At 42.3% G+C, this 25,329-nt stretch overlaps 1 protein-coding gene across 2 annotated transcripts in view; it reads right to left on the bottom strand.

Annotated features, from left to right (window-relative positions):
• LOC121626542 (protein sidekick-1-like) overlaps nt 1–25,329 on the bottom strand; it is a 230,513-nt gene that overhangs the window by 9,761 nt on the left and 195,423 nt on the right. For both annotated transcript variants that reach the window (XM_041965127.1, XM_041965118.1), the window contains 10 exons: nt 24,961–25,147; nt 23,961–24,059; nt 18,292–18,486; nt 10,130–10,331; nt 6,397–6,500; nt 6,164–6,234; nt 5,198–5,336; nt 3,716–3,772; nt 3,421–3,522; nt 1,865–1,980 (listed from right to left, as the gene is read on the bottom strand). In XM_041965127.1, the coding sequence (XP_041821061.1) occupies nt 1,865–1,980; nt 3,421–3,522; nt 3,716–3,772; nt 5,198–5,336; nt 6,164–6,234; nt 6,397–6,500; nt 10,130–10,331; nt 18,292–18,486; nt 23,961–24,059; nt 24,961–25,147 (1,272 nt within the window). The remainder of the gene's footprint in view (nt 1–1,864; nt 1,981–3,420; nt 3,523–3,715; nt 3,773–5,197; nt 5,337–6,163; nt 6,235–6,396; nt 6,501–10,129; nt 10,332–18,291; nt 18,487–23,960; nt 24,060–24,960; nt 25,148–25,329) is intronic.

Genomic DNA, 25,329 nt, shown 5'->3' with positions numbered 1-25,329 from the left:
ATGTAGCATTTATTTTTTTGCTATTTGCTACTTGATGCAGTCCTCTCTGGAATATCATTATAAATGTGGGTTCAGTGTCTACCAACAAAACAGTAAATACACTTTAATGTGTATGCAGATCTTTAATCATACTTAACATTCACAAAAGTGAATTATCATTTTATTTGGTAATTCAAGTAAATAGTATTCAGTGTTATGTTTTTGTTTGTATAAGGTTTATCTGATATATATAAGTATATATATTCAACAGTCTCTGAGCAGTCTGGCTTATAAAGTAAAACAGCCAAGAGCTACTTTTTGTAAATAGGTTCATTTTGTTATTATTCCTAACAGGAAGCTCTACAAAGCATCATAAGCTATATTTACACTTTCCAAACTTGGAAGTAGCAGCATGAGTAGCACTTGAGGGCAGCATTATACCATCTCTGTCCTTCCACATGCTCTTAAAATAATGAGATATGGACTAACTCATCCTAACTCATCTAAAATAAAAATGTTTTACTGTCTGCTTAAAAGAGATATTTCCATTTTGCTGTTAATAAACTTGGTTTCGTAAAAAAAATCCAGGCCAGTTTGTAATCCATTCTACTGTTGTTTAGAGGATCTATTTTGGTATTTTTGTAAGAGTGTGAGACGATCAGGATTAGTCTAAAAAACAATGTGAAGCTGTCATGAACATGATTATGATATGGTTTGATAAGATCAACAACCTTAAATGGATTTTCCAACAATATCTTTTGTTTAAGATTTAGGATCTTAAGTCTTGATGAAAAACAGCGACTGGACGTTTGCTTTGCAAAGGAGGCAACGGTTCATCACTTTCAGCTTTTGGTTTGTGGCTCTCTTCTATTAGAAATGACTGACCGAATTTGGTACAAAAAGCATGATGGACGTTGCTAGTGTCTTTAAGATGAAAATGATCTCATATGCTAAATTCTTATAAGTTGATACTACAAAGAAATCTGTAGTTGTGGAGTGCTTCAGTCAAAGTATGGTTTGCACAAAATCCGCCCAGATAAACATTTGATAACCTTTACGTCTGGTGTGAGTGGGAAATTTCACTTGACAGGGCTAGCATTGTTTGCTACTATCTGTTCCTCCTGACCCATCATCTTCAGTGTGTTTAACAAGCCCTCTGGAGCATTTCAGTAAACTGTCAAAAAACACACTTGCAGTGAAGCTTACCTCCAGTCCTACCTGGTGTCTGTGCTGCTCATCGAAAAGAGCAGGGTTGTTAACAGAAGTCAGAACCTATAAATTCATTAAACATTCTTTCTTTGCTCTATTACTCTCGTCTTAATCTCATTAACCCCCCTCTGCCTCACACTCCCCTCCCCCTGTCCAGCCGTCTCTGGTAGTTTAAACGTATTCCCTCGATCCTCCTCTCTAATCAGGATTCTACTGGGATCACTTGCTCATCTCATTCCTTCACTCTGCAAATATTACATTCACTTCTTTCTTCTCTATTCCCCCACTACTCCAGTAGAAATCAATGTGTCTAAAGCAGGACAGATATCCTTGTGTTTGAAGTACTAAGAGCGAGGGGGTGGGACAGGGGAGTTGAGGGGAAGACAGGCAGAGGAGTGATATTGAAACCATTAAGGGATATTCAGATTCTTCCTCTAGCTTAATTCCCTCTCTTTCTCTCGTCTCTATAGGACACTTGAAGGTGCAGCAGAGCAAAACCGAGACAAGAACGGAGGCACTTTAAATACAGACAGCGACAGTGCTGTGTGCTTTTCCATCACATGGACACTCATGGTATAAGTCCTCCAGTGCGTGTTTGGGCCTTTTTTCTTTCTTGTGTATGTGTCTGTCAGAAGGAATTCTTTGTGTGTATTCGTGTTTGTTTTCTGCGTGTCACCTTGTATCCTTGGATGAGTCCATTCTGGGTCTCGAGGGGGGGTGTGTCCCAGGTCACTTCCAGGATGGAGGGAGAAACAGCAGACACTCTGATAGACTGAGGGGCCACCGATGGGGCTGCAGAAGACGAGGTGTTTCGTTAGACTGCTGCTGAGTATTTGTGTGTGCATGTGTGTGTGTGTGTGTGTGCTACAGTGGGAAGTGGGGAAGATATGTTCTACCTTTCCAATTAGAATGGGCCTAAGGCTGTACCTTGTTACTCCACTATACAACACATATGCATGAACACTCAGCAGTGTGCACTAGAGGCTAGAGAAAAGGCCATATCACCCCATTTCATCATCCCCTTCCAGCCTTTTCTGCACCCCCCTCCCGCTCTGCCTGCTTATCCACACCTCTCACTCCTCTGCATGTGATATGCATGGCCTACACGCACACACGCTACACTCAACCGTTGAATATGAATGCAATGTTGGTTTGATGGAAGAGTGTGAGATGGTGAGCGAAATCTGCGTGTCGGTGTCGCCATAATAACGTGCAAATCTGTTCACCTGCGCTCTGTTTTTGTGCGTTTGTCTGCCTTGTAGTAGTAGTAGTGGTGTGTGTGTGTCTGTGTGTTTGTGAGTGTGTGTGTGTGTGCGTGTGTGCATGTGTGCGTGTGCATGCATGAGAGATATATTTGCACTACTGTCTGTCTAATGGATCCATGGTTTGACTCTCCGGTGAAATTTAAACAGTGGTTGGGCCATTACTGCAAAATTGATGACCTTGTGCAGCTTTTGAAGACATTCGGATGTGTCCACATTCTTCCTCACACCCACACACACACACACACACACACAATGTTAGGGAACAAAGGCAATGAGAGGAAGACAGGAGGTGTGAACAAGACAAAGCAACAAAGAAAGAAAAGGAGAAGGGGACAAGAGAGATAGAAAGCAAACAGTTCCAAGTCAAGGTCTCTTTACTGGCTTTTTTCAGAGGTTTCACCCGAATCACACAGTCTTCAAATGCAGATCCGTTGGCGATATGGACGAAACCGTGACAGCTACTGAGCTTGTATGTGAACAGATCCATCACCATAACATCAGAGCAACTCCATCTGCTGATGAATACTATGCGATAAGGTCAAACGCTCCGGAATAAGCAAGTAAGTGGAACTTGAGATGGGATTGGTCTGTTAATCTACTATTTTCAAGGTCAAAAATGTGCTTCCATGCTTAAAAAGTGATACATTGACAAGTCAGGATAGATTAAAAGAAGAAAAAAGGATCTTTATACCCCCAAGGTAACTGATGTAAGACGATGTAAAGGCTCAGCTCCATCCTAAACGTTCCTTTATGTACCCACAATGCAACTTTCTAAGAATGTACTAAATGTTTTACACAGGGGAGAGGCTTGAAAGATAAGCTTGAAAAGAAGCTTGAAAAACAACATGCAACAATGGAACTGCTTTTCTGGCATTAGCCAACAAGTGCAACCTTTTGTAAAAGGAAATGTGCAGACCACACACTGAAACTGTGACCACTCTAACAGATTCCTTGAGTTTCTACCTACCTGCCTCTCCAACAGACACCTCAACTGGGGCGGAGGGTCGGCTCTCTCCAATGATGTTGTAGCTTGTCATAACAATCTGGTAGCGTTTGAACTTCTTCAGTTCTACAAAGAAATAAAAAATACTTAGATTTGCATTATACAACATGCATCTAAAGCACATATGTCAGTTTTCATTGCCTCTTGTTCTTCTTATTCTACAAACTGGTTATTATCAAGTTCACTAAAACAAAATCGAAAACATAAAGACCCCAGGGGCTTTACTTCCTACTTTTACTTGCTGCCTTAAATGACTTACGTGTCAACTCAAACTCTGTTAGCGAGGCACTGCTGACTGTCTTGAAGGTGCTCTTGGCTTGAGACGAGTGAGAGACAGACAGACAGAGCGCAAATCAATACGTGTTTCAAGTTCAACAATAAACTGTGCAATTATAATGCCATTCAAAAAAAAGCGTGGAAGAGGAAAATGTTCAATGCCGTTGTCAGACTCAGTGGAAGTTGGAAAGAGAACTGTCGAGCAGATACCTCAGTCTATCGTGTACGAAACACTTCAGGCTATACAGTAAATAAGAATATTTTAATATGAGTGAATTGTAGTGCAGCATTGGTGGCCTCATAAGAAAACAATGGTCCATTGAGGGTCATTTGCTCAGTCTCTCATCGTGGCTACACAGCTCATCCCTGGTATCTGCTATAATGTGGATACAGTTGAGAACATCATTTTCTTCAAAGACCTCTAAATAATTTTTTTTTCAAAAACACTGCGAAACAGCTTACATGGAAAACGCTGGCTTTGCACTGCAGAATAAACCATTAAAAAGATCTTCAGCAAACACAAAGTAAAGTCATAACCCTACAGTGTCAATGTACTTATTCATACAAAGCACACTTGGTTAGTCCTCATCCTAAAAACAGCTTTTCTTAAAATGTTAACAGTAAAACATTAAGTGAAAATAAGTCTGCACAGGGGTGCACATCACTGTGTTTTAGTAAGGTACTGAGGAGAGTACCAGGAGATGATGTTTGGTATCCCATACATAGTACAGCCTTAATAAACACAATCTTCCCCGCAGGTTCCTGTCTCCGTCCACAGGTCATCAGCTGGCTTTGGGTCAAAGGTCTCTGTGGTCATCTTTCAGGGCTGAGAGACGATGTGACAGATGAGATCTTCGCTTTTTATTATGTAAAGATCTAAGAAACCCCTCGCGCATTCTGCGCTGCTCAAAGAGGCAGTTTTGCTAAAATGCTGCTGGACATATCGACGCAGACAGCAGCCCATCTGTGCACACAGTGACCAGCTTTGTTGTCAAGACATCCAAGCCTGCATCATGGAGGAGCTTCATTCGTTATGGCCTGTGCAGTTCAGTCAGCACCCGATTCACTCAATCCAAGGAAGTCCGAGGTAAACTCTCCATTGTTGGACACAATGTTAACAATCTCTGCTTTGTTTTTTGTGGTGTCCTTTGATCCAGCTCTACAGCTACATAGCTTTAACCTCAATCTTTTAGTGCAATATCATGTATGTAGTCATCACAAGCATATTTAGGACTTTTCCAAAGTGTTCTCATTGTAAAACAAGTTGGCTGGAAACATTAAAAATATGTCTTTAACAAACTAATGGAGCTAATGTTAGTTCAGCTAGCTATCTAGCCACAGTTGATAAAATATCCTAGCGACAGTCTGCTGTGCAAGGACAGAGAGTCTGACAGGCATAGCAACAGTTACTAAGGGGGGGGGGGGGGGGCCTTAGCGAAAAGTAACCATTAGCATCGGTACTTACTCGTAATGAGGGCACTTGTGGTGTTGTTTTTGGTTGCCTGGACTTCTGCTTCGGAGAAACTGGAGGTGTTTACTGGGAGCTCTCTATAATACAGCCGGTATCCAGTCAACATCCCGTTAATGCTGTCGTCACTGGGAGGCTGAAACATGCAGACGAGCACACACAGGCACATACAAAGGAGTATTAGAGCTCCATTTCTCACAATTCTACACTCAGCTCATTTTCATTTTCTTGGTGTAGCGAGGTGACTGACAGGACACTGGCAGGCTGGCAGAGCAGTATTTTATCAGCACAGTCCAGTTTAAAGGGCTGGTGGATTGGTCTGGCTGTAACCCGCGCAGACAAAGTGATGCTTCAGTGGGTTAGGCACTCTTGTAAAGGATGATGAAATTGCTGGTGACTGGTGTTTTTCATTGCCTTCTTGTGCTTTGACATAGGGCTCGAAGGAATGAGAGAAGACACTTCCAAACAGAAGAGGAAGAGTGACAAGCCGTGAAGTAGCCATGCGTTATTTACCGCCTATTCACATGTCACTGTTGCTGTAAACCAGCTTTATTTTGTCCCTTCTCTCTCTTTCCTCTGTTGTTGTATATTGCTGATGTTTGCTTCCCTTGCCCTCTAAAATGTCTCCTGCTGGTATATCCTCATTAAGATTTTGATCATTTCTCTCCCCCGGCCAGGACTGTCTGTCCCTCCGTCTGTCCGTCCCTCCCTCTCGCCATCCCTCCAATCTGTCGGTGCTGCCCTCTGAACTTTCCTGGTTCAATAAATAATGATAATTGCATCCACAGACACAAACACACACGAAGCACAAACACACGTACAAACACTGAACGTAGTAAGCCTGTGGGGGTCTCATTCTCCAAGTAGGTGATTAACCTGCACTCAAAGTTTTGTTGTGTAGGTGTGTGTATATAATGCATGTGTATCTTAGGGATCACGGTTGTGTTAGAAGTCTGGAAATACCTTCCACTGCACCAGGACTGAGGTAGTGGTTGTTGGTTTCACTGCGAGGATCACTGGAGGCTCATCAGGCACTGAACAGAAACCAGAGAAAAAGAGTGAGGAAGAAAGAGACATACAGACATGGTTCTGTTCATCTAATTACAACACTTCTCTATCATGGTTCCAAATCCACATATTTTGTCATCTTCCTCCTTCTTTCCTCCCCTGCTCCATCAGTGCTCCCAGTATCTTACCATCCTGCAGAGTTGTAACAGCTTCCGTCTCTTTGCTGAGGACACTGTCTCCCACATCGTTGGTGGCCAGCATCCGAAACTTGTATGATGTAAAAGGCTTCAGCCTAAATGCACAAACACAAAGATACACATGCACAGATGGGAAAAAAGTAGAAATAAATATTACTTTGATTCACAGGCTATTAATTTCAACCTCAGTCTTACATCTCTCCCTCTCTTAAGTATCTCTCTATCGACACGGGTGGCAGTGGCTCAGGCGGTAGCGCAGGTTGTTCACTCATCAGAAGGTCGGCGGTTCGACCTCTTGCTGCTCCAGCCTGTGTGCTGAAGTGTGCTTGGGCAAGACACTCAACCCCAAATGCAATGCAGTGAAGTCTATCTGTCTACCTTTTGTGTGCATAGAAAATCCCATCGCCAAGGAAAAAGTTTTTCTTTGATATTTGCATTCATTCATCATCAACAATGATATTTCCATTTTATTTCCAATACATTTTTGGACATAATTCAGCCACTGATGCATAACATGTTTTTGATGTGATTTTATTGTTAAACAAATCGGTGCATGCACTGCATTTGTATTTCACCCAGTAAAACAGTAAACCACTTTCTCACCAAACAGCATTGTGAGTATCTGTAACTCCGTACAGACATAAGACATTTGTAAAGCCTTCTTTTGAATGTTTTGACGGTGCACTGTCAGCTTGTGGTCTTCTTCTTCTCTTGCTCTACCACAAAAACGCACAAAAAAGGTGCATGCAAGATGCAAAGAATAGGATGGCTCGCTCATTGAATTGTTTGCACACTAGTGGTCAAAAACTCAAGAGGTACGTTCAACACTTTGGGAATGACTGCCTCCCAAAACCACCTTCTCCCCCTCTTATTAGCATGTTTTGCTCTCTCGCTGGCCTTTGAAGAGTAGAAAAGGTCTCGAATAATAATCATCTCACACCTTTCCTAATTGTCTCCACAAGTATTTTTACTGCCATGCTACCACAACACCGTATCTGCATTTCACCTCTGTGCAAGGTGAATGCACTACTAAGCACAGAATAACAATTTACATCAGTCATTTTGAAACACTTTACTCCGCAGTCACTTCACAATCAGTCCAGTGAGTCTGCACCCATTGTTGAACAACTCTGCGCTATGGTTCCTTTCAGCATGCTAATAGTTTAAATGTACGAGCTTCGACACACTGTAGGAAATTGATTAAAATTTCAAAAGGACATTCAGTGGCAAAGCAGTCATTTCTCCTCATTTTTTATTGATTTAACCTATTATTAAGCTAAGAGCAGCAATTTAATAATTTGTAGCAAGAAGTCTTTCCACCTCCCTTCTACCATTGCTCACATACACTTACAAGGTCCATCTCTGGAATTTATTTACCGAGTGCCTCAAAGACTACAGAGGACCAGTTAGAAATTCAGCAGGCGACAGGAGACCTGCTCAAGTGTCTCTTGTATAATAATGAGTTGGACCCAATAAGGGACAAGAAAAAGCCCTATGGGTTTGTGGGTATCGTAGGAATAGAACATCAAAGGCTCAAGCTCAAAGAGGGTCGGTACCAACAGCACTGGGAGGATGTTGAGGACAGCGTTTGAGAGTGTGTGTTTTCTGCATGTGTGTGTTTATGTGTGCATCAGCCTGGGGACTTCGCTGTTTTGGTCCCATGTCTCAGTGGAGAACAACAATTAAGGATAGATGACAAGTAAGTGTGAGTGTGAGCGTGTGGAGATGTACGCTAATTCCTCCATCCGGCGCTGTAATGAGAGGATTCAGTGATAGAATGAGCTCGAAAACTGCATCAAAACAACAACAGCAGCACCACCATCATGGCAGACAGACTCTCCCTGAGGCAGGCTGAAACAGGCTGGCGCAGACACTCTTCAGCATCTTAAATAGCCCTGTGATAGCTCGCGACCGTTTGCTCGTAAACAGCCACGAAGCAGAAGACACGCGGGGAGGACACACTAAACACAAGTAAAGTCTCATCATGGTTCTCCTACTCAGGCCGTCAGGGAAGCCGCATCCATTCTGTCCATTATCACCTGCTGCCGTAATGACAGCCTCACCAGGGCGAAGAGGGTGGAGAGATACACAGAGATGGATGGAAAAGAAGACATGCAATAGGAATGACACCCTCTTCCTGGGGACAAGTGGATGTGATGCTTGAGGATAAATGAGGAAAAAAATGCCGGCCTTATGGTTTTTAAAAGAGCAGGCTGTTGATGGATGGGTTGAGGGTGGGAAGGGAAGGAGGTGGTGAACACAAGAGGAATGACAGATGTAAAGGTAAAAATGGTTGCAGAGAGAGACAATAGACAAACGGCACACACAAACTTGAAAGCATGAAGGCAGAGTGAGAAAAAAAAAAGCATTAAGAGAAGAAGACAGCAGTTCTTGCTGTGCCTGTGTGATTAGGTGACTGAGATCCTCTATGTTTCTGCAGTGATTATGATTACTCTGCTCTCCCTGGTGTTTTTTTTTGTGGTTTATGTCTTTTTTTTTTTGCTCCACAAACCTTTTCGGTACGTCATGTGCTAAATAAATAAAACTTTTCCTTTTCCTGTTCTAATTCTCTGTTGTTTGCTCTGACAATTCACAGCATAGCACCACCCCCGCCGTCCACTCCTCTCCCCAAGGATGCATAAACATTACAAGATTTTTTACAGACTGCTTTAACTAATCCAAGTCCAGCAAGTCAAGCTAAACAAAACTCCCAAGTTAGGGCTCTGCAAGAGGAGCAAAAGACAGGAATATGGAATTTTCATTCCTGTTTTCTTCAAGGATACTTGAGATGGCCAACTGACTGTTAAGTAACCCCCGCCCCGCCTTAGATACTGTTGCTATGCCTGTCAAGCCTCCCTTTCTTCGCAGCACATATGAGGTTTACAATAGCCATAGTGGCAGAAAAAATGGGTCCTTGATGTCAGGCAGAGATAGACAACTGCCATCCATCGCTGGAAGTGTTATCAGCTGGAACTACCTAGCTAATTAGGATAATCTTGTCTTAAACACCATCTCTGATGTCTTTTGATATTTCAAGATTTTTTTTAAATATGTACTCAGCTTCATACGTGATAGTGTGCAAAAGCTAACAAGTCCCAGGCAAAAAGTCTTGAATTGTAGTGTAGATATGACAAATGTCATGTCTAAAATGTGACATTTATAAATATGATGGGAAAATGTAAAATCAGGCTGTTATTTCATCCTGAGCTGCTTAGTTAACATACTGGGGCAAGCGAGACAGAGGCTAGATTCAAGCTTTATGGTTAGTATTTTCATTTTCGCCCTGTGGTAGGCTGGCGACCTGCCCAGGGTGTCCCCTGCCTTCGCCCGAGAGACGGCTGGGATAGGCTCCAGCCCCCCCGTGACCCTGCAAAGGATTCAGCGGTGTATAGATAATGGATGGATGGATTATCATTTTCATCCCAACAAACGTCTAGGATAAGGACCACATGATATGTCTGTGACATGTAATACTATCTTGGGACACCTTGCTGGAATGTAACCTCCCAAAATCAAATTAAAAGCAGGACAGAGATGCTCATGTTAGCACTGATCCACCACAGACATCCACAACACAGTGGATGCAGAAAACTGAGCTTTTTATAACGTAACCTTTAACCCACAAAGTGTGAACAAACAGTCAGTTGCCATTCAAAGCGTACTACATGCCACACAAGCAGATATGTGTGTGTGTGTGTGGGTGTACATATGTGCACGTGTGTACCTGTCAACAGTCCAGGTGGTCACGTTGTACAAGATGTCAGCGGTGTGTGTGTTCCAGTCCCCACTGGGCAGTTCTTTGACCTGCAGAGTGAAGTACCTCAGCGGGGAGGAGCCTGAGCCACCCGTCACCCAGTGAAGGCGGAGGCGGCGAGATTCAACCCCGTCCTGAGGAACGGACAACTTCCTGGGCGGCTGGGGGCGCTCTGTGGATGCGGCAAGTTGGCCCAAAGAGGAAGGAGGCAGAGGAGAGATGAGAGAGGGAAGAAGGACAGAAGGAAAGTGGCGTGAAAAGGATACGCCAAAGGGGGGGAATGGAAGTGGAAGCAGGAGAGGGAAGAAAGAGCAACAAATTACTTGATTGCTGGAGTAATTTAAATTTGATAAAAACAAACAAACAAACATGACGGTTGATATTCTGACACATTCAAACATTCATTCATATGTAAAATTACCTCATTTACTAGTTTAGCATTGTGTGATTGAGCAACCACCACTACATACATGCATGTGTGTGTATTTCGGTTCACTAGAGGCAGAGATTTTGTGAAGAGCTTCAGACAGACAGTGACAAATTAAAGGACAGAGACACACTTATCTCCATTGCAAACACATTTTGCAATGGACACAGTACAAGCACACGCCTCCTGAATAACTTCAGTGCTCTTATTATCATATGAGTGTGTGTGTGTGTTCTTCTAAGGTACTTTGAGTTAGATTCAATTTTAGTCGGGCTTTGGGTGGAGTTATTATGAAATAAGGATGCATTTCTAACTGTAATAATCTTTCCTTTTAGTTATACAGTTATACTTTCTCTGCCTGAAGTCTTTATCAGACACATGGGTTAAACATGTTACAAATGTTGTAAAAAGCAGATGAGAGAGCGAGCTACTCATATACATGACATTTAAGAAATCAGTTTATTGACTGAGAGCTGACTGGAACCTGTAGATAAATGTGACTGTAAATGCATATAAACAAGCTGAGTTCCTTGTATAGGAACATCTGCATTCAATATGTTTCTCCACTCATTAATTCTGGGCTTTCCTTTCAGTTACGTCTGTAGCTGTGCATGTTGAAATGAATTCTCACCTGGCCAAATGGAGACTATCAAGGACCATATGCTTCAAACACCTTGTTAGACAGGACATGTGCAGCCTACATTTCAATCACAAATGCATCAGTATGACTGCAGCACTGCCTGCATATGTTTAAATGAATCAAGACATCGGACTACTGCAGCATCAAAGAAACAATTTCTCAACAGACTGCATGTGTGTGTGTGTGTGTGTGTGTGTGTGTGTGTGTGTGTGTGTGTGTGTGTGTGTGTGTGTATTCGCTCTTCAATTAGAAGATGAAAGATGGCTCTGGGAGTCAGTATCATTGTACAACTGTGCTGGCAGTAGCTGTGTGATTAGCAGACGTGCATGCAGGCATGCGCACGCACGCACGCACACACACAAACAAAAACATGGCTGGGGGGCTTAACTGTTTAATTTCAGGGGCAAAACCTTATCGATTAAGCCTAGAAATAAAAGCATTATCGATTCTCTCTGAAGCTTAATTAATCTGCACTTACGTTCTCAAACATGCGCACAGACACAGTCACACCCACACGCAATCCCTCCATTCATCCTTATCACAAGTAATTTAAGTTAAATCTGTTTGCCTCCCTTCTCCCCTCACGCCCTTATTCTTCAGTCCCCTCAAGATTTGACTATTATCTCCCTCTTTCGTTTTCCTGATACCATCTGCGTCTCCCTGTCTGTTCTCCCCGTGTTCTGTTCCACAGTTAAGATCATGTTCTGATAATAAACTCATAATTGTCAGAACAAGTGCTGCCCTTTCAGCACTTACATGGCTGTTTACTGCTGCGCAAGGGAGAGGAGAGGAGCCTGTTGCACGTGAAGTGCAGCAGAAAGAAGAGATGGGACTAGAGGAGGAAAATACGTTTGTTGGGGGATAAATTCAACTAAATATACAACTGTATGTTGTCCATTACCTTATCAATTATCACCCTCTTGGAGACAAAAATAAGCAGAGATAAATCTCTCCAGTGGGAGTTGTGGTTTTCTCTAATTCATTCATGCACATGCACACTGCTTCACACACATTCACACTCACACCCAAATAGCCAATTTTCTTTTTCCTGGGATTAAGTTGGTCTCTTCAGCATCATCAGAAAGAGATCTCTATTAGGCTATTCTGTCTATCTCACAGTGAGAACAGGCCATTATGTTACTGAAGTGGAACAGAGAACCACTAAATTCCACTCTAAAGAAATCCTGATAATGATGCTGCTGATGTTATGATATCTGATCCAATTAAAATGCACTACACAAGCTGATAGCTCCAAATAGAATATGTGACATCACGGTTCCAGGTTTTCATAAAAATTCTCTTCACTGTCACATTTTAATACAGGGACTTTTGTAGCATTTCAATGCTTTACTAGACATACACGGTGCCGGCTGACAGAAATCTGGAGAAAGAGATCAGGGCTGACATATATCAGAGGCTGTGCGCTACGTTCAAACCAAAGTTATTCATGCGTTAGCCTACTGAGACACCCCTGTAAATTTATTTTTAAAGTGATATTTCACTTGGGTGGGATAGCTCTTCTCAGCTCAGGAGAGGTCAAACTTCAACAGCACCTGGCACTCAAACCTCTCCTCCAGGTCTCTTTATCAACCGGTTATATTACCCTGCTCACAGGATGTTATATGAATGCCAATCTCTGAACCCATCGACAGTCGTCTGAGGAAGATTTAGCCTGTGGGAGCAACAACCAATATTTCAGGCTCTCCGGTATAACCAGCACATATCGAAAAACGGATCACAGGTATCTTGGCCAGGGCTTCCTTTCCCATGTGCTGCTTATTGTTAAAGTCTAATTAGCAAGTTGACTTTTAAACTCAACATTGTGGCTAATCTCCATAAACAGATATCTGCATACCAATGCAGGTAAATTAAATAAAAGATCATAAAATGCTAAACCGTCATCAGACAATAGCCAGTGCGTTCCTTTCACTCGCCACATGGATCATTTACTTGCATGTAACCAAAGACTGCTCAAATGTGATTGGTCAATACTACTTGGACTACAAATGGACTACGAACAGAATCCAGAACGCTTCCAATTCCAAAATCTTGTTCCTTGCTTTGGGAGACGTGGCTGGGTGCATATTGTAAGTTTGAAAAGCATAAAAAAATATCAAGATGGCAAATTTACATATCTGTATTTAAATCTGCTATAATCAATGTTTTTTAATGAACGCTTGCTCAAACGACGCCTGTAATGTGAAAGGTGTTGCTTGCAGTGACCTACAGAGAGCTATCACCCGGCTCTGCACTTTCCCTCAGCCTATACACAGCGTGTTAGCATCTTTTAGCTCAATGTTTGGGTTTAACAGCCTGCTGCTAACTGTTTTGGTTGACTCTCACTGCTCTAATCAGCATATCTAAAGAGTCAGATATTTCTCTCAAGAGTTGATGGAGCCAAAAAACGGTTAAAGGAGAGTAATTATTGGACTAACATTCATCAGGTGGAGACAAACACCACCGCTAATGAATGATAATGTTGTTCCATAATTGCTGGATGTGTAAACATGCAACTCTGCTGGTTTGCCAACAGGTTTGCAATATCAACAGTTTAAGGTGATAATATATAAGTGCTGTGTTTACAGCTCATATCCGCTGCTCCCCATGAGGCCATAAAAAACCTGTTGTTTGGAAGCAGCATCTGAGGATGAAAATGTAATTATCTGTGGTCCTCGGTCCACATTGGAAACAGTCAGGCTTCTCAGGCTACGCTCTGGCTCAGAGAACAAACACTGCATCATAAAACTTGGGAACATGCTGTCATGTCACAACACCGACTCAGCCTCTAACTGTAACGCTCGTATGGACTGATTCACTTTATATGGATGATGAATCTACAGTATTGAATTTTATGGCTTGTAGCTTCAGCTAATACAGTTAAACAATGTGGTCATTTTTATGCGAATGTGGAAGCCTTCCAACCTGTAAGTCTGTCTTAAATCCTAGGAAACATGTAAAGAGGAGAACAATCTGTAATCTTAATTCTTTGGAAGAAATGTAGACATTGTTGAAAGAAGGCAAACATGCATTGGTTAACACATACATTTTATAAGTGACAACTTGTTAGGAGTTAAAACTTTAGTAATCCTGACAGGGAAACAGTCACAAAACTCCTACAAACGCCTGTTTGCCTATTGCCGTTTCTTATCTTCTTGTCTTTGTGCACAGTAAAAGCTGTACTGTTACCTTCTAATGTCATTGTTCATGAAATGTAACTGTTAATATATAAACCTAATTTAAACCTATATTACCTAGTCCACATGTAAACACACAGCAGGTGCCTACATCTATGGCAGATTAGCTTCTGAAACACAAAAGTCAGATTTTATTGATCATCCTAGTTATGATCAGTAAAATCGTCCTTCTTATAATGTGTAAATGTGTAAATTCTAACCACTGCAGAGATACTAAACTAGGGGATATACGTTATCTTCATTTGGCAGCTGTTAAAAGGCTGGCTGCTTCATTCTGAATGAGCTGAAGACACGACCGCAGTTGACTGAAGCAGGAAGAGAGAATGGTGTATAAGTCACGACAAGATGAGATAAAAGCATCACGACGTCTGAATCTGAGGAGGATGAAAAACATTTTATTTGTTTCTAGATTGAAGAAAAAAAGCTGCACTGCTCAAGCACTACTTTAGCTCTTTAAAAGTCAAGTCACTGTAAAAATGTGTTCTTCATTTTTGGCCACTGACTGTGTGTTGGAGGATGTATTTCTTCTGTTACAGGTTTTTAGAGACAAAACTGTCTAAGGAGAGTAACTGTCGCTGCTCAGCCTCCTACATCTCGCCATAGGCATGGGCTGTCATAGTGTTTGAGTGTGCTTCTGTTTTAAAATTCCTGTTATTTCAAAGTTTATACTCCATGATGTGGCCAGTGACTGCTATAATTACGTGAAATGTTAAAGAGAAATGAGCAACATTTAAGCTGCCCTTAAAAGAGAAAATTACCATGACTACAGTGTGCAGACAGAAGTATTGATCAATGGTAATGACTGTGTTAAGAAGTTAAGATTTATGGTTCTCAGATCTTGCTTTCTATGATCTCTTCTTTGGCTTGGCTTCCACTGCGACACATTTCCAGTCTCATTCTCTTTCTCACCTACTAGCTGTGCATTTTTCACCCGCCCACAACAGAGCATGGTGCTGTGAGAAAGCAGCCAGTGTTGCAAGACAGTTGAGTGAGAAAGGCTAATAATTCTTGTTGTTTCACTCAACAAGTCAATTAAGTTTGGCATGCTGGCCGGATCCTACCAGCACGCTCGATGGTACAACTGTGCTTGGTCTAGTAATCTCCAATTTTTCATGGTAATTTAACAAACCTGGCTAGGCGCTCCCCCCAGCCCCTTTTTAATGGACTACCGTCACATGGACATGAGCAGTTTTTGGAACACCTGACTCTCATTATGTCCCTGCAGGAGGGCTTATACCCAGTGATTTCAATATCTATATTTACTGCCAAGCAGCTCTTCATCCACTGGAGTTTCTAAATGTCATTTGGTCTTGTTCTGCATGTAAAATGTCCCTACACGGAAAAGGTCAAACTTTTTATCCTGTGCTAATATCTGGTGCACAGAAACAATAGATTCTGCATGTCCAACCACAAGCTATTTGCTGCTGAAGCACTGATAACACGCTCAAACTCTGAAGCTCCTGCTTGCTTTTCTTTCTCTAACTCAATCCCTGCAAGGACTTCACATCGACCACAACCCATTACACCTCTAAGTCGGGCTTCAAACTTTCCATTTCAAGTCAATATGAAAAGATCCAGTTGTAGTTGTCTCCTTCAATAGTCCTTCCTATGGCAAACATTTTGAAAAGCACGGGTAAAACTAATGAAGTAATCAAATCACTGCTGCTTAAAATTGTCTCGTTTCCAGAATTCCATGTATAATCTGGTTTATTTAACACATTTAATTTCCTTATGTATTACTATAATTGAATGGGAATTTCATGACGGTTTACTACAATGCTTTGGTGCAAATGCCACATGAGACACATGATACTGATATCGCAGGAGTGCATAATAGAAGATAATTTTACTCTTAATTGGCCAAAGCATCCAAGCTTACACTTCATTACTTTTGTTGAATTATCCAGCGATGTAGAGAGTTTAATTTTATAGGAACAAAATGAAAACATTTATTAAAATGGTTTTATTAGTGTGGAGTTCAACACTGTTTGAGGATTAAAACATACTGTTACTGTTTTGACCTCTTTCAGAATAAAGGCAGCTGAGGGTGAGAAACTGATATTCCAGAAAAGGTTTTTAAAGCCTCAAACACTCTTGAGGTTTCAGCTTTCTGTTAAGTTTTTTCATCAGGTCTTTTTCCCGGCTAGCACTTTGACTCAGCATAGCACGACAATCACGAGCGCAACAAATAACATTATTGATGACTCTGTTCCACTTAGACCTTTAGTTATTTATACATGCTGCTGCCTTGGCGTGTAAAAATGTTATTGGCCTATTAAAAGTCTTAAAGCCCCAGAAAAATTGGTTTCAACTTTTAAGCATTTCTCTATAACATTAAATAGTCATGACTTAATAAGCAACAATAAACACTGAAGTGAAGAAAACATCTCCAGGTTTTATTTAATAAAGTTGTGGCAGTTTATTTTAGAAGGCACTGGGGGAAAATTCCTTAATAACCTTTCAGCATATTGTAATTGAAGCGGACTGAGAGGAAAGCAGACTTCTGCACCTCCTCTTTGCTCTGTTTTCAGGCTTGCCTGTAATGGGAGACTTTGGTCAATCGCAGGTCATTTCAGAGAGAGAGTGTTCACACTGGCTCTTCTACAAATGCAGATGCATGTGCACGTCCCTTCAGATGGTGCAAACCGAGTCTTGCATTGCCAGATCTATCTCCACACTTCATTTTATTGCTGTGCCAGCGCCGGAGTGAAAGTCTGATACAATGGGAGAAAATCCTGCAGAAATTCTTGCAACTTCTGATACATTTTTTCATACCTCTTTTCCCTACAACTTCGTATAGTACGGAACACCTGTGCGAACATGTCCCGGCTCCACGTGGAGCTTTTGGCTCATTATGTTTCGATGCCATGGCGTTTGTTTTGACGAGGGGCAAAGAGGCATGATGATAAACAGTGTGAAATAGCTTTTGAGGGGGGAACACTGGTGTGTGTGGTGCAGTAGCCTTTCATCCCGCTGTTAACAGCTTCCTCTGAAGCTTGGGGCACTCTGCCCTGGAGCTGCGAAGAGTTGGTGGGGCGTCTTTGAGAAGACGAGTTGTGACGAGAGGAACCGGATCTTGGCTCACTCTGTGGAGAGCGGGACCTATGAGGCATGAGGTTTCGCACGGCAGCCAACTCCCTCTGCTGCCGTTCGAACTTGTGGGTTTAGTGGGAGGGACTTCGCAGAGAGCGATGTGGAAGGTTTTGCATTGTCTATGTTCAGTTGTTGCCCACTGCAGCTTTAAGAGATAAATCCAAAAATCTGCTCCATCAGGACTGTGTGCTTGTGGTTTGATCAGATTTGACTGACAGTGCGAGCAGCTAAGAAAAATGACCAGCATCACATTTTGAGTCAAATATTGCTGCACTGTGATTGGTGCATGGACGTATGTGACATCACCTTTTTCCAATGTTGCTCCACTCACTTCAAACCGGTAAGGAGGGCACAGAGAAAAACAAAACTATGAAATGTGAAAACACCAACAAATTGTATGTTTATGTAGAACTGCATCCTTTATAGTCAGAAGCTGAAAAAAAGGTTTTATATGGCTTCAAATGCGATGAACGAAACATCTAAAAGCAGTGTTTGATACAGGTCATTCAACTGAGGGTGGGGACCTATGTTGCCTGTTTTCTCTCTCCATGTTGTCTGTCACTCTGCATTGTACCAACATTATTCAATATGATGTCAATAGAGCATGAATCGCCCAAATACATTCAGCACCTCCTGTTTTTTGTGGCAGCTAGAGAGTTCATATGGGTCAGGTTCCTATTGACAATGACGCAGTTAAACTCATGGCTAGAGATAGATATGATAGCTCTGTAAAGATATGATACCATGTAAAGCTTTAGTGTATGTGTGTGTCCTTCACCTCTACGTTCAGTGGTAACAACCAGGGCTTCCTGTTCCTCGCCCCAGCCCACGGCAGTGCGAGCAGTGAGACGGAACACGTAGGCCTGCTCAGGGGAGAGTCCTGTGACGGTGAACTGTCGAGCGTTGGAGCCAACCTCCACTGTGGTCCAGCGCTGAGGGTCCCTGCTGTCCAAGCGGTAGGAGATCTGGTAACCTTGTGAGGGACAGAAGGGAAAGACAGACGGATGAGGAAGACAGCTAAAATCTGTGTGAAAGTCTTGTGTGTTTGTGTTTTTGTGGCCTACTTTAGATCACAGAGCCCACAGGAATCAAAGACAGCACGATACGAGATTGGAAAAGCCTTAAAACAATGCAATGCACCACACATTCTCACTTCCATGCTAAGAGATACCAACTCTTTTCTGCAGTTCCTGAAACTGCCCGTGTCTGTTCTGAAGAGATTTGATCTATGTATATCTCACACAGCTGGAGAGAATGTCATAATTCTGTCACTGAACACTGCACACACACACACATCACAGCTCACATACTGACATTCCCCGACACACACATTATATAAACATACAACCTCTGTTCTGTCCCCTTGGCTATGACCCATGGTGCACACGACTTGTGTCTGTTTCTCTGTCTCTTGTGCAGTAGGCCATGTAATAACACTAACACCCTTCAACACATACACACATACACTTAAACCGCTGATCCCCGACCATGCTTTCCACACACCACTGGCCACTCACAAAAGCTCTCAATATGAAGATTGTATTGTGCACCAAATACACACAACCAGTGTGCGGAGGCGATTGGTTCACAGTAAGACTGTCAGGGTGGTAATCTGCTCAAAGGCACCTAATCTGGTTGTGCGAGTGATAATCTCATCAGATATTCTGATTGTATATTAATGTGAACGCAGTGTGTGGAAGATTATTGGATAACAGCGAGATAACAAATCCTCTTGCATCTAAACAATTGGGTCAGAGCACAGCATTATCTTCTGTACTGAATATCATTAGGACATTGCTGCTATCAGATACACGGGGCTAAATCTCCATTGCAGAGTAAATGTGTCATGTTAGAAAAAGACCATTTCTGTATTTCATAGCTCCCTCTTTGCATTCAGAATGTGTGTCTATGCACACACACTCACTGGCCTTGTCTGTGTTGATGAAAAACAAAAAAAGATCTCTTCCTGTGTCCCATTTCTACAGTGTACAGTGTGAAATCACGTCTCCATGCTTAGCTTCATCATAGTCATCACCATACCCAAGATCTATCGATAAGGTTCTGAGACACATATACAACCCCTCCCTTTAGGCTTGTTAGTCTTTTCTGTCCAAACTATGACTGAATGCTGAGGCTCTTCTGTGTGGAGTTTGCATGCGTGCTTGCGTGGGTGTCCTCTAGGGGCTTCGGTATCCCCCACCATCAAAGCATGCATCTTAGGTCAGTTCTTTTGTCAGTGTCCTTGACCGGGGCACTGGCTTAGAGCAGGAGCCGGTCCCTGAGTGCCACACACTGGCTGCCCATTGCTTCTCAAGGATGGGTTATAAAGAAGAGAACAAATTTCTGTATTTTTTACTGAGAATGACTGCATGTGACAAGAGAGGAATTTTCTCCTAATATTTAATGGTTTACTTTAAGTGTTTAGTGGATTGCTTTGTATTGCATTTATATTAGATTTCATTTGTTTGTAAGCCCTGTAGAAGCAGTAAATGCTAAGATTATGAATGCATTAACTGAAGTAAATGGGAATGACTAATTTACTCCTGCGTTTACCGCTGCTGTCTTTTAATTTGTGATATTTTCTTACTGTTTTCCTTCTCATATGTAGAAAATAATCATCCATCCATCCCTGATTAAACTGCCACACTAATAAATTGTTGGAGTGGCTTTTGGATTTGTGTGACTACATGTGCACAACACACCAGATGCTCTGCGAGCCAACGCCACCACCATCGTTGTAGTTGTTCCATACAATATCTATAACTAAGCAAAATGCTGTGCAGCTGTGAGCAGCTCCCACATTTTCTTCGAGTGCTGCATTGTCGAACAGCAGTGTACATCAACAGCACACTCAAAAATCAGACATTTTTCTAGTATGAATATTGATTTTTTGAGTAATTAATTTTATGCAGTGCAGGGGTGCCCTAACTTTTTCCCTTGGAGTGGCAAAACTGAAATTTAATGGTAGGCCACAGGCCAAAAGCAAACACCTACTGTGTTGTATTTTTAAGATGCAAAATGGATCTAGAATCCAAAGTTGCCTTAATTGACTGACTTCACTCTGCCTGCCTGTGCTCAAATAATGACAAATAATTCATAATTAGGGATCCTACATTTTTAAAATTACAGTTTATCCCTAAATCAAAAATACATTTTCCCTCTAACCTGTAATGCTTTTCATCCATCTAGATTGCTTTGGCGTGAGTTGTCGAGTTTTGAAAAAAGAGATATCTTCCATCTCTTGCAAATAATGGAACTAGATGGCATTCAGCTCATCTTGTGCAAAGCACACAAAAAAACCCAAAAATATTTGAAGAACTCTACAGCAAGTCATGACCTAGTTACTGAAGATAATCCACTGACCTTGTTGTGAGCGGTTTCATGTAGGAATTATTTTCTTTCTATCACACTACACGCACCGAGCGCATCGCTGTGCAAAAGGATTTACTGCCCTAACCTCAGTCTGACATTGGTAACTTGTGGAGATTAGTTTATGGCAAACCGATACTGCTAGCTAACGTTAGAGCTCAGCCGAGGAGGATGCCATTAATCTTTACATCCTGCGCTGTCGCGAGCAAGAGCCGCTGGTCCATGAGTAGATACATGCTTCCCTCTGCTCAGTGATGCGGTTGGTGGGTTTAGCTTGTTGGACAGAAAATAGTTCTGACATGAAACTGAAAAGGTCTGTGGATTATCTTGAGTAACCAGGTCATGATTTCAGGAAAGAGTCATTGCTGTTGTATTTTTTTGGCGCTTTGAGCAACACAAAGTGTCGTCTAGGTCCATTATATTTGACATCGCTGCAGCCAGTATCTCCAGAACTCAGCTACTCACTCAGCAGCAAAACAGTCCAGACGGACGGGGAAGAGGGAGAAATGTATTTTTGATTTTGGGGTGAACTGTCTTTTTAAAGACCTTTTTTACTTCATAAAAAATGAAAACGCACGAGGAGAGATTGAGGGTATTACAATTCTTTTTTTTCTTTTTTTCAGGAAGCATCAAGAATCTGAAGTTGAATAAGGTTTGATTTGGCCTTCCCGGTGTGGACCATGCTTTGCGCTGCCCTGCTTAAGTGTATGAACATTATACATCCTCAAACCTAGGAATAGTATGCAATGTGGAACTGGGATGCAGCTTTTATTTTATTTTCGTGTGGCTGTATGATATTCAACGAGAGGTCATGTGAAAACACAAATGCTTCACTTAGACATGTGCCAAATTAGCAGCTTTTTCTGGTCTCGTTTCTCCTCTGTCCACCTTCTGTGTCAGTCCCCCTATGGGTTGAGAACCCAAGGAGAAATGAGACAGTACTAAAGAAACCAGCGGACTACAGTTATTTGTATCTGCATAAACACACACGGGCACACACACACACACACACACAGACACACACACCACGTACTCAGCAAGGACACAGCAGGACTGCGTGTCTGTGTGTGTCTGTGTGATCCGGAGAGAGAGATTTGCCCTCCCACTCATCCTTCTGTCACATAGTGGTGTCGCACTAAATGTCCTCCCCCTTACAATACAGTCACACATCACTCACACTGTCCTGCTCGACTCCCTCCCCGACCGAGAGGACAAGCACAACGTACACACACACAGAAACTTGTATTTCTATCCTTGTGAGGACACTCATTAGCATAATGGATTCTGTAGCCCAGGGGTTTTCAAACCTGTCACTCAAAGGTCCACATCTGATTCTTATTCAAGGTCAGGGGTCCGGAGCAAAACAAACAAAATAATACTTAATCAATGAATTAAGGTTGTATCTCTTGTGATTGGCCAACATGAGGCAGACAAAGCTCAGACAATTAATCCTTATTTATTTGTGACTCAGGCACTTTCTTAAAACTACATTTACATTAGTTATTATGTACTAGAGAGGAGGAGACACGATCTGTAGCTGCGAGTTAGAAGTTGATAAAAACAGTGTTAACTCTGCAGCAACAACATGCAACACTCTCTCTAGCAGGTAACGTCGCCATGACAATGATGTTAATGATTGGGAAACAAGCCACATATTTAACGTCACTTCAATTTATTGATCAATAGAAAATTTATTTCCAAATAGAAAACCTTGCACATAATAATGTATTGTAGCCTGTTCATAACCTGAAATGGCAGGGGTCCTCAGCTGCATTTATCAAATGAAAAAAAATATTAAGGGTTAAGTCACCTATTACTGTTTAATATTTTGACTTTCTTACAAACTTGATGTTGTTTTTATGAGCTTATATCAATGTCAACAGATCCGACAAAACATGGAAAATCCATAATGATAACTCGACAATGAACTAGAGAAGACCTCTACCAAGGAGGCAGTCAGTACAAAACCCACAGTTCATTCCCAATGAGTGAGTCCTTATTTTATAACAAAAAAACCCTCCTCTTCTGGGGCTTAATACAACAGTTGGCCAATGAAGAAACTCAAGTGAAACCTCTTGCATCAAACAGACAAGCTGCATGAGCAGGTGAACTATAAATTACTGACTATTTGGCTTGTTGTCAGGGGTTGACAGTCACTCTCAGGAAGAGCGGGCCTCTTCCACTGGTGAGTAACACTAGATATGCACATTTTCTGAGTTCAGTGATATTCTCCAGGCTGGATGTGACCCACGGGCGACCAGTCGACGATGTGGGCTGGGTCTGAATCAACTTGCCTGGTCTGGACTTTGAGAAGCCCTGTCCCAGCCCCTTACCCTAACCTGAACCATCACAACAAACTGCCTAACTCTAACCTAATTCGAAACCTCCTCACTTTCCAAAATTGTCCTCATTCTGTTGGTTAAACTTGTTCCGGTCCTCTATGCAGTACTAGTACGTACACACACACACACACGCACAAACACACACACCTGTCCCTCCCCTCACCTCCATACATCTCTTCTCTGCTGTCGCCTTCTGTTCTCTCTGTTTCCAGCTCAGCAGCTCTCGTCTCTCTTCTTCTTCATTAATCTGCTCTTTCTGATTCACTCCGCTCGCTGTAATTTCCAGTTTCAGAAACAAGTGATGTGTGTTTATATATATGACTATGTATGCATTTGGGAGGGGGTCTTGCTTCAGCAGCTATAATAGTCCTTTGCCCAGGTACATGCTTGATCACTGACAAACACACACACACACACACAACCACACAAACCTCGGCACTGAAGTGGAGAGTAGTGAGGAGAGAGCTGACCCTTGTTTGAAAGCTAAAAACAGAATCAGCTCTTTTCCATTTTACGGCTTTTACTTCCTTCCTTCCCTGAAAGATCACAGCGGTATGTGTGTGTGTGTGTGTGTGCACCTGTTTAAAACTGCTAACTCACTCCCTCTATAAGCCAAGCTCTGTCCTTCAGCAACTGAAAACACATCTATTGTTATCAGAAGCATAAAACACAGGATGATTTCAATGTTATTCTCAAATATCTGCTTTCCTGTACATGTGTGAGTTTGTTTTTGTACCTAATATGATGCCATTGGGGCTTGTGGGTGGCTGCCAAACCACCCTAACTGATGACAATCGAACTTCTGGAAACACCATCCTGACAGGGGGGCCTGGGACTGGAGAGAAAAATACAAAAGACATTGGCAGGGGAATTAAACTGTTAATATATACAAAGAGCGGCAGAAAGAAGTACAAAGAGACTCCGTCAATAGTGTACAGGAAAAGAGCATTTCAACCTCAAGCACTTCGACACATGTATGTGCATATGCTCTCCACACGCACACGCACGCACGCACACACACACACACAGAGTGAGCGTCTTATACATTTTTAAGAGGCACTTCTAAAAGATACAAAATAGAAAATGCAATTTTATTTGCTAAATGTCTTTCTCCCTGATAAAAATACATGTTCCACATGAACGAATACATGTCAAAGTGTGTATGTGTATTTGTGTGTGTGTGTGTGTGTGCGTGCGTGTGCGTGTGTGTGTGTGTCTGACAGGATGGAGGTTCATTATACATTGCCGGGAATTGACTTCCTCGTTCTTGTTTCATCCTGAAATGAGAAAAACTTTTCAAACGTGACACTGTTTGATAGAGGATGAGTATGAGTGTGCACATGTAAGTCTTGCTGTGTGTGTACTTTTGAGCGCAGTGGTGCGCGCGTGTGTGTGCGTGCGCGCCTGTGTGCTTGTGTTGTATTATTCAAAAAGACCAGACCAGGCCTGCTGCCATCCTGGAAAGTCTGCTGTGATTGCATCTGAACAGATCTGCACACATGTTACATACTGACACACGTACACAATGTGTTCTCCATGTCTGGGCTGTGGTGGGAGTCTGAGGGGTGAGCAGTGGGTGATCAGTGGAGTGAGGGAAAGAGGCTGCTGGCTGTGCTGACAGCAGAGGTGCAAAGAGGTGAAAAACAGCTACTGAGGTGAGAAGAAGGCAAAAGTGTTGAACAAACTGCTGGACAGAAAGGTCAGTGAGCAGGCTGAAACACAGGGAGGAATCCTACCATCTTCTTTGGTTCGGAGCAGTATGGGGTTGCTGGGAGGGCCGTCACCCATCTGCGTGTATGCCAGCACCTGCAGCATGTACGCAGTGTATTTTTGGAGAAGCCCGAGGAGCAGTGACATACTCCCCTCTCCTGCTGCCACCTGAACACTGGGGGGACCTTCTGAGTCCTTCTCGCTGTACAACACCTGGACACAGAACCAGGAATGCATGTCACACATGTAATCCCAATCAGAAATATTGATAAAAAGTGAACACATATCTGGAGTTGGATCCTGCAGTTTACACTCTGTTGGTTCTGTTGGTCTGGTTTTTCCATAATTTACTGCAGCTTTTGCAGCATGTACATTTTTGTGATTGTCAACAAATA

Source organism: Chelmon rostratus, chromosome 3 (assembly GCF_017976325.1).
Source record: "Chelmon rostratus isolate fCheRos1 chromosome 3, fCheRos1.pri, whole genome shotgun sequence".
NCBI classification, from domain to species: Eukaryota; Metazoa; Chordata; class Actinopteri; order Chaetodontiformes; family Chaetodontidae; genus Chelmon; species Chelmon rostratus.
Note: the sequence above shows the minus strand (reverse complement) of the source record. Positions and strands in the feature narration are given on the sequence as shown.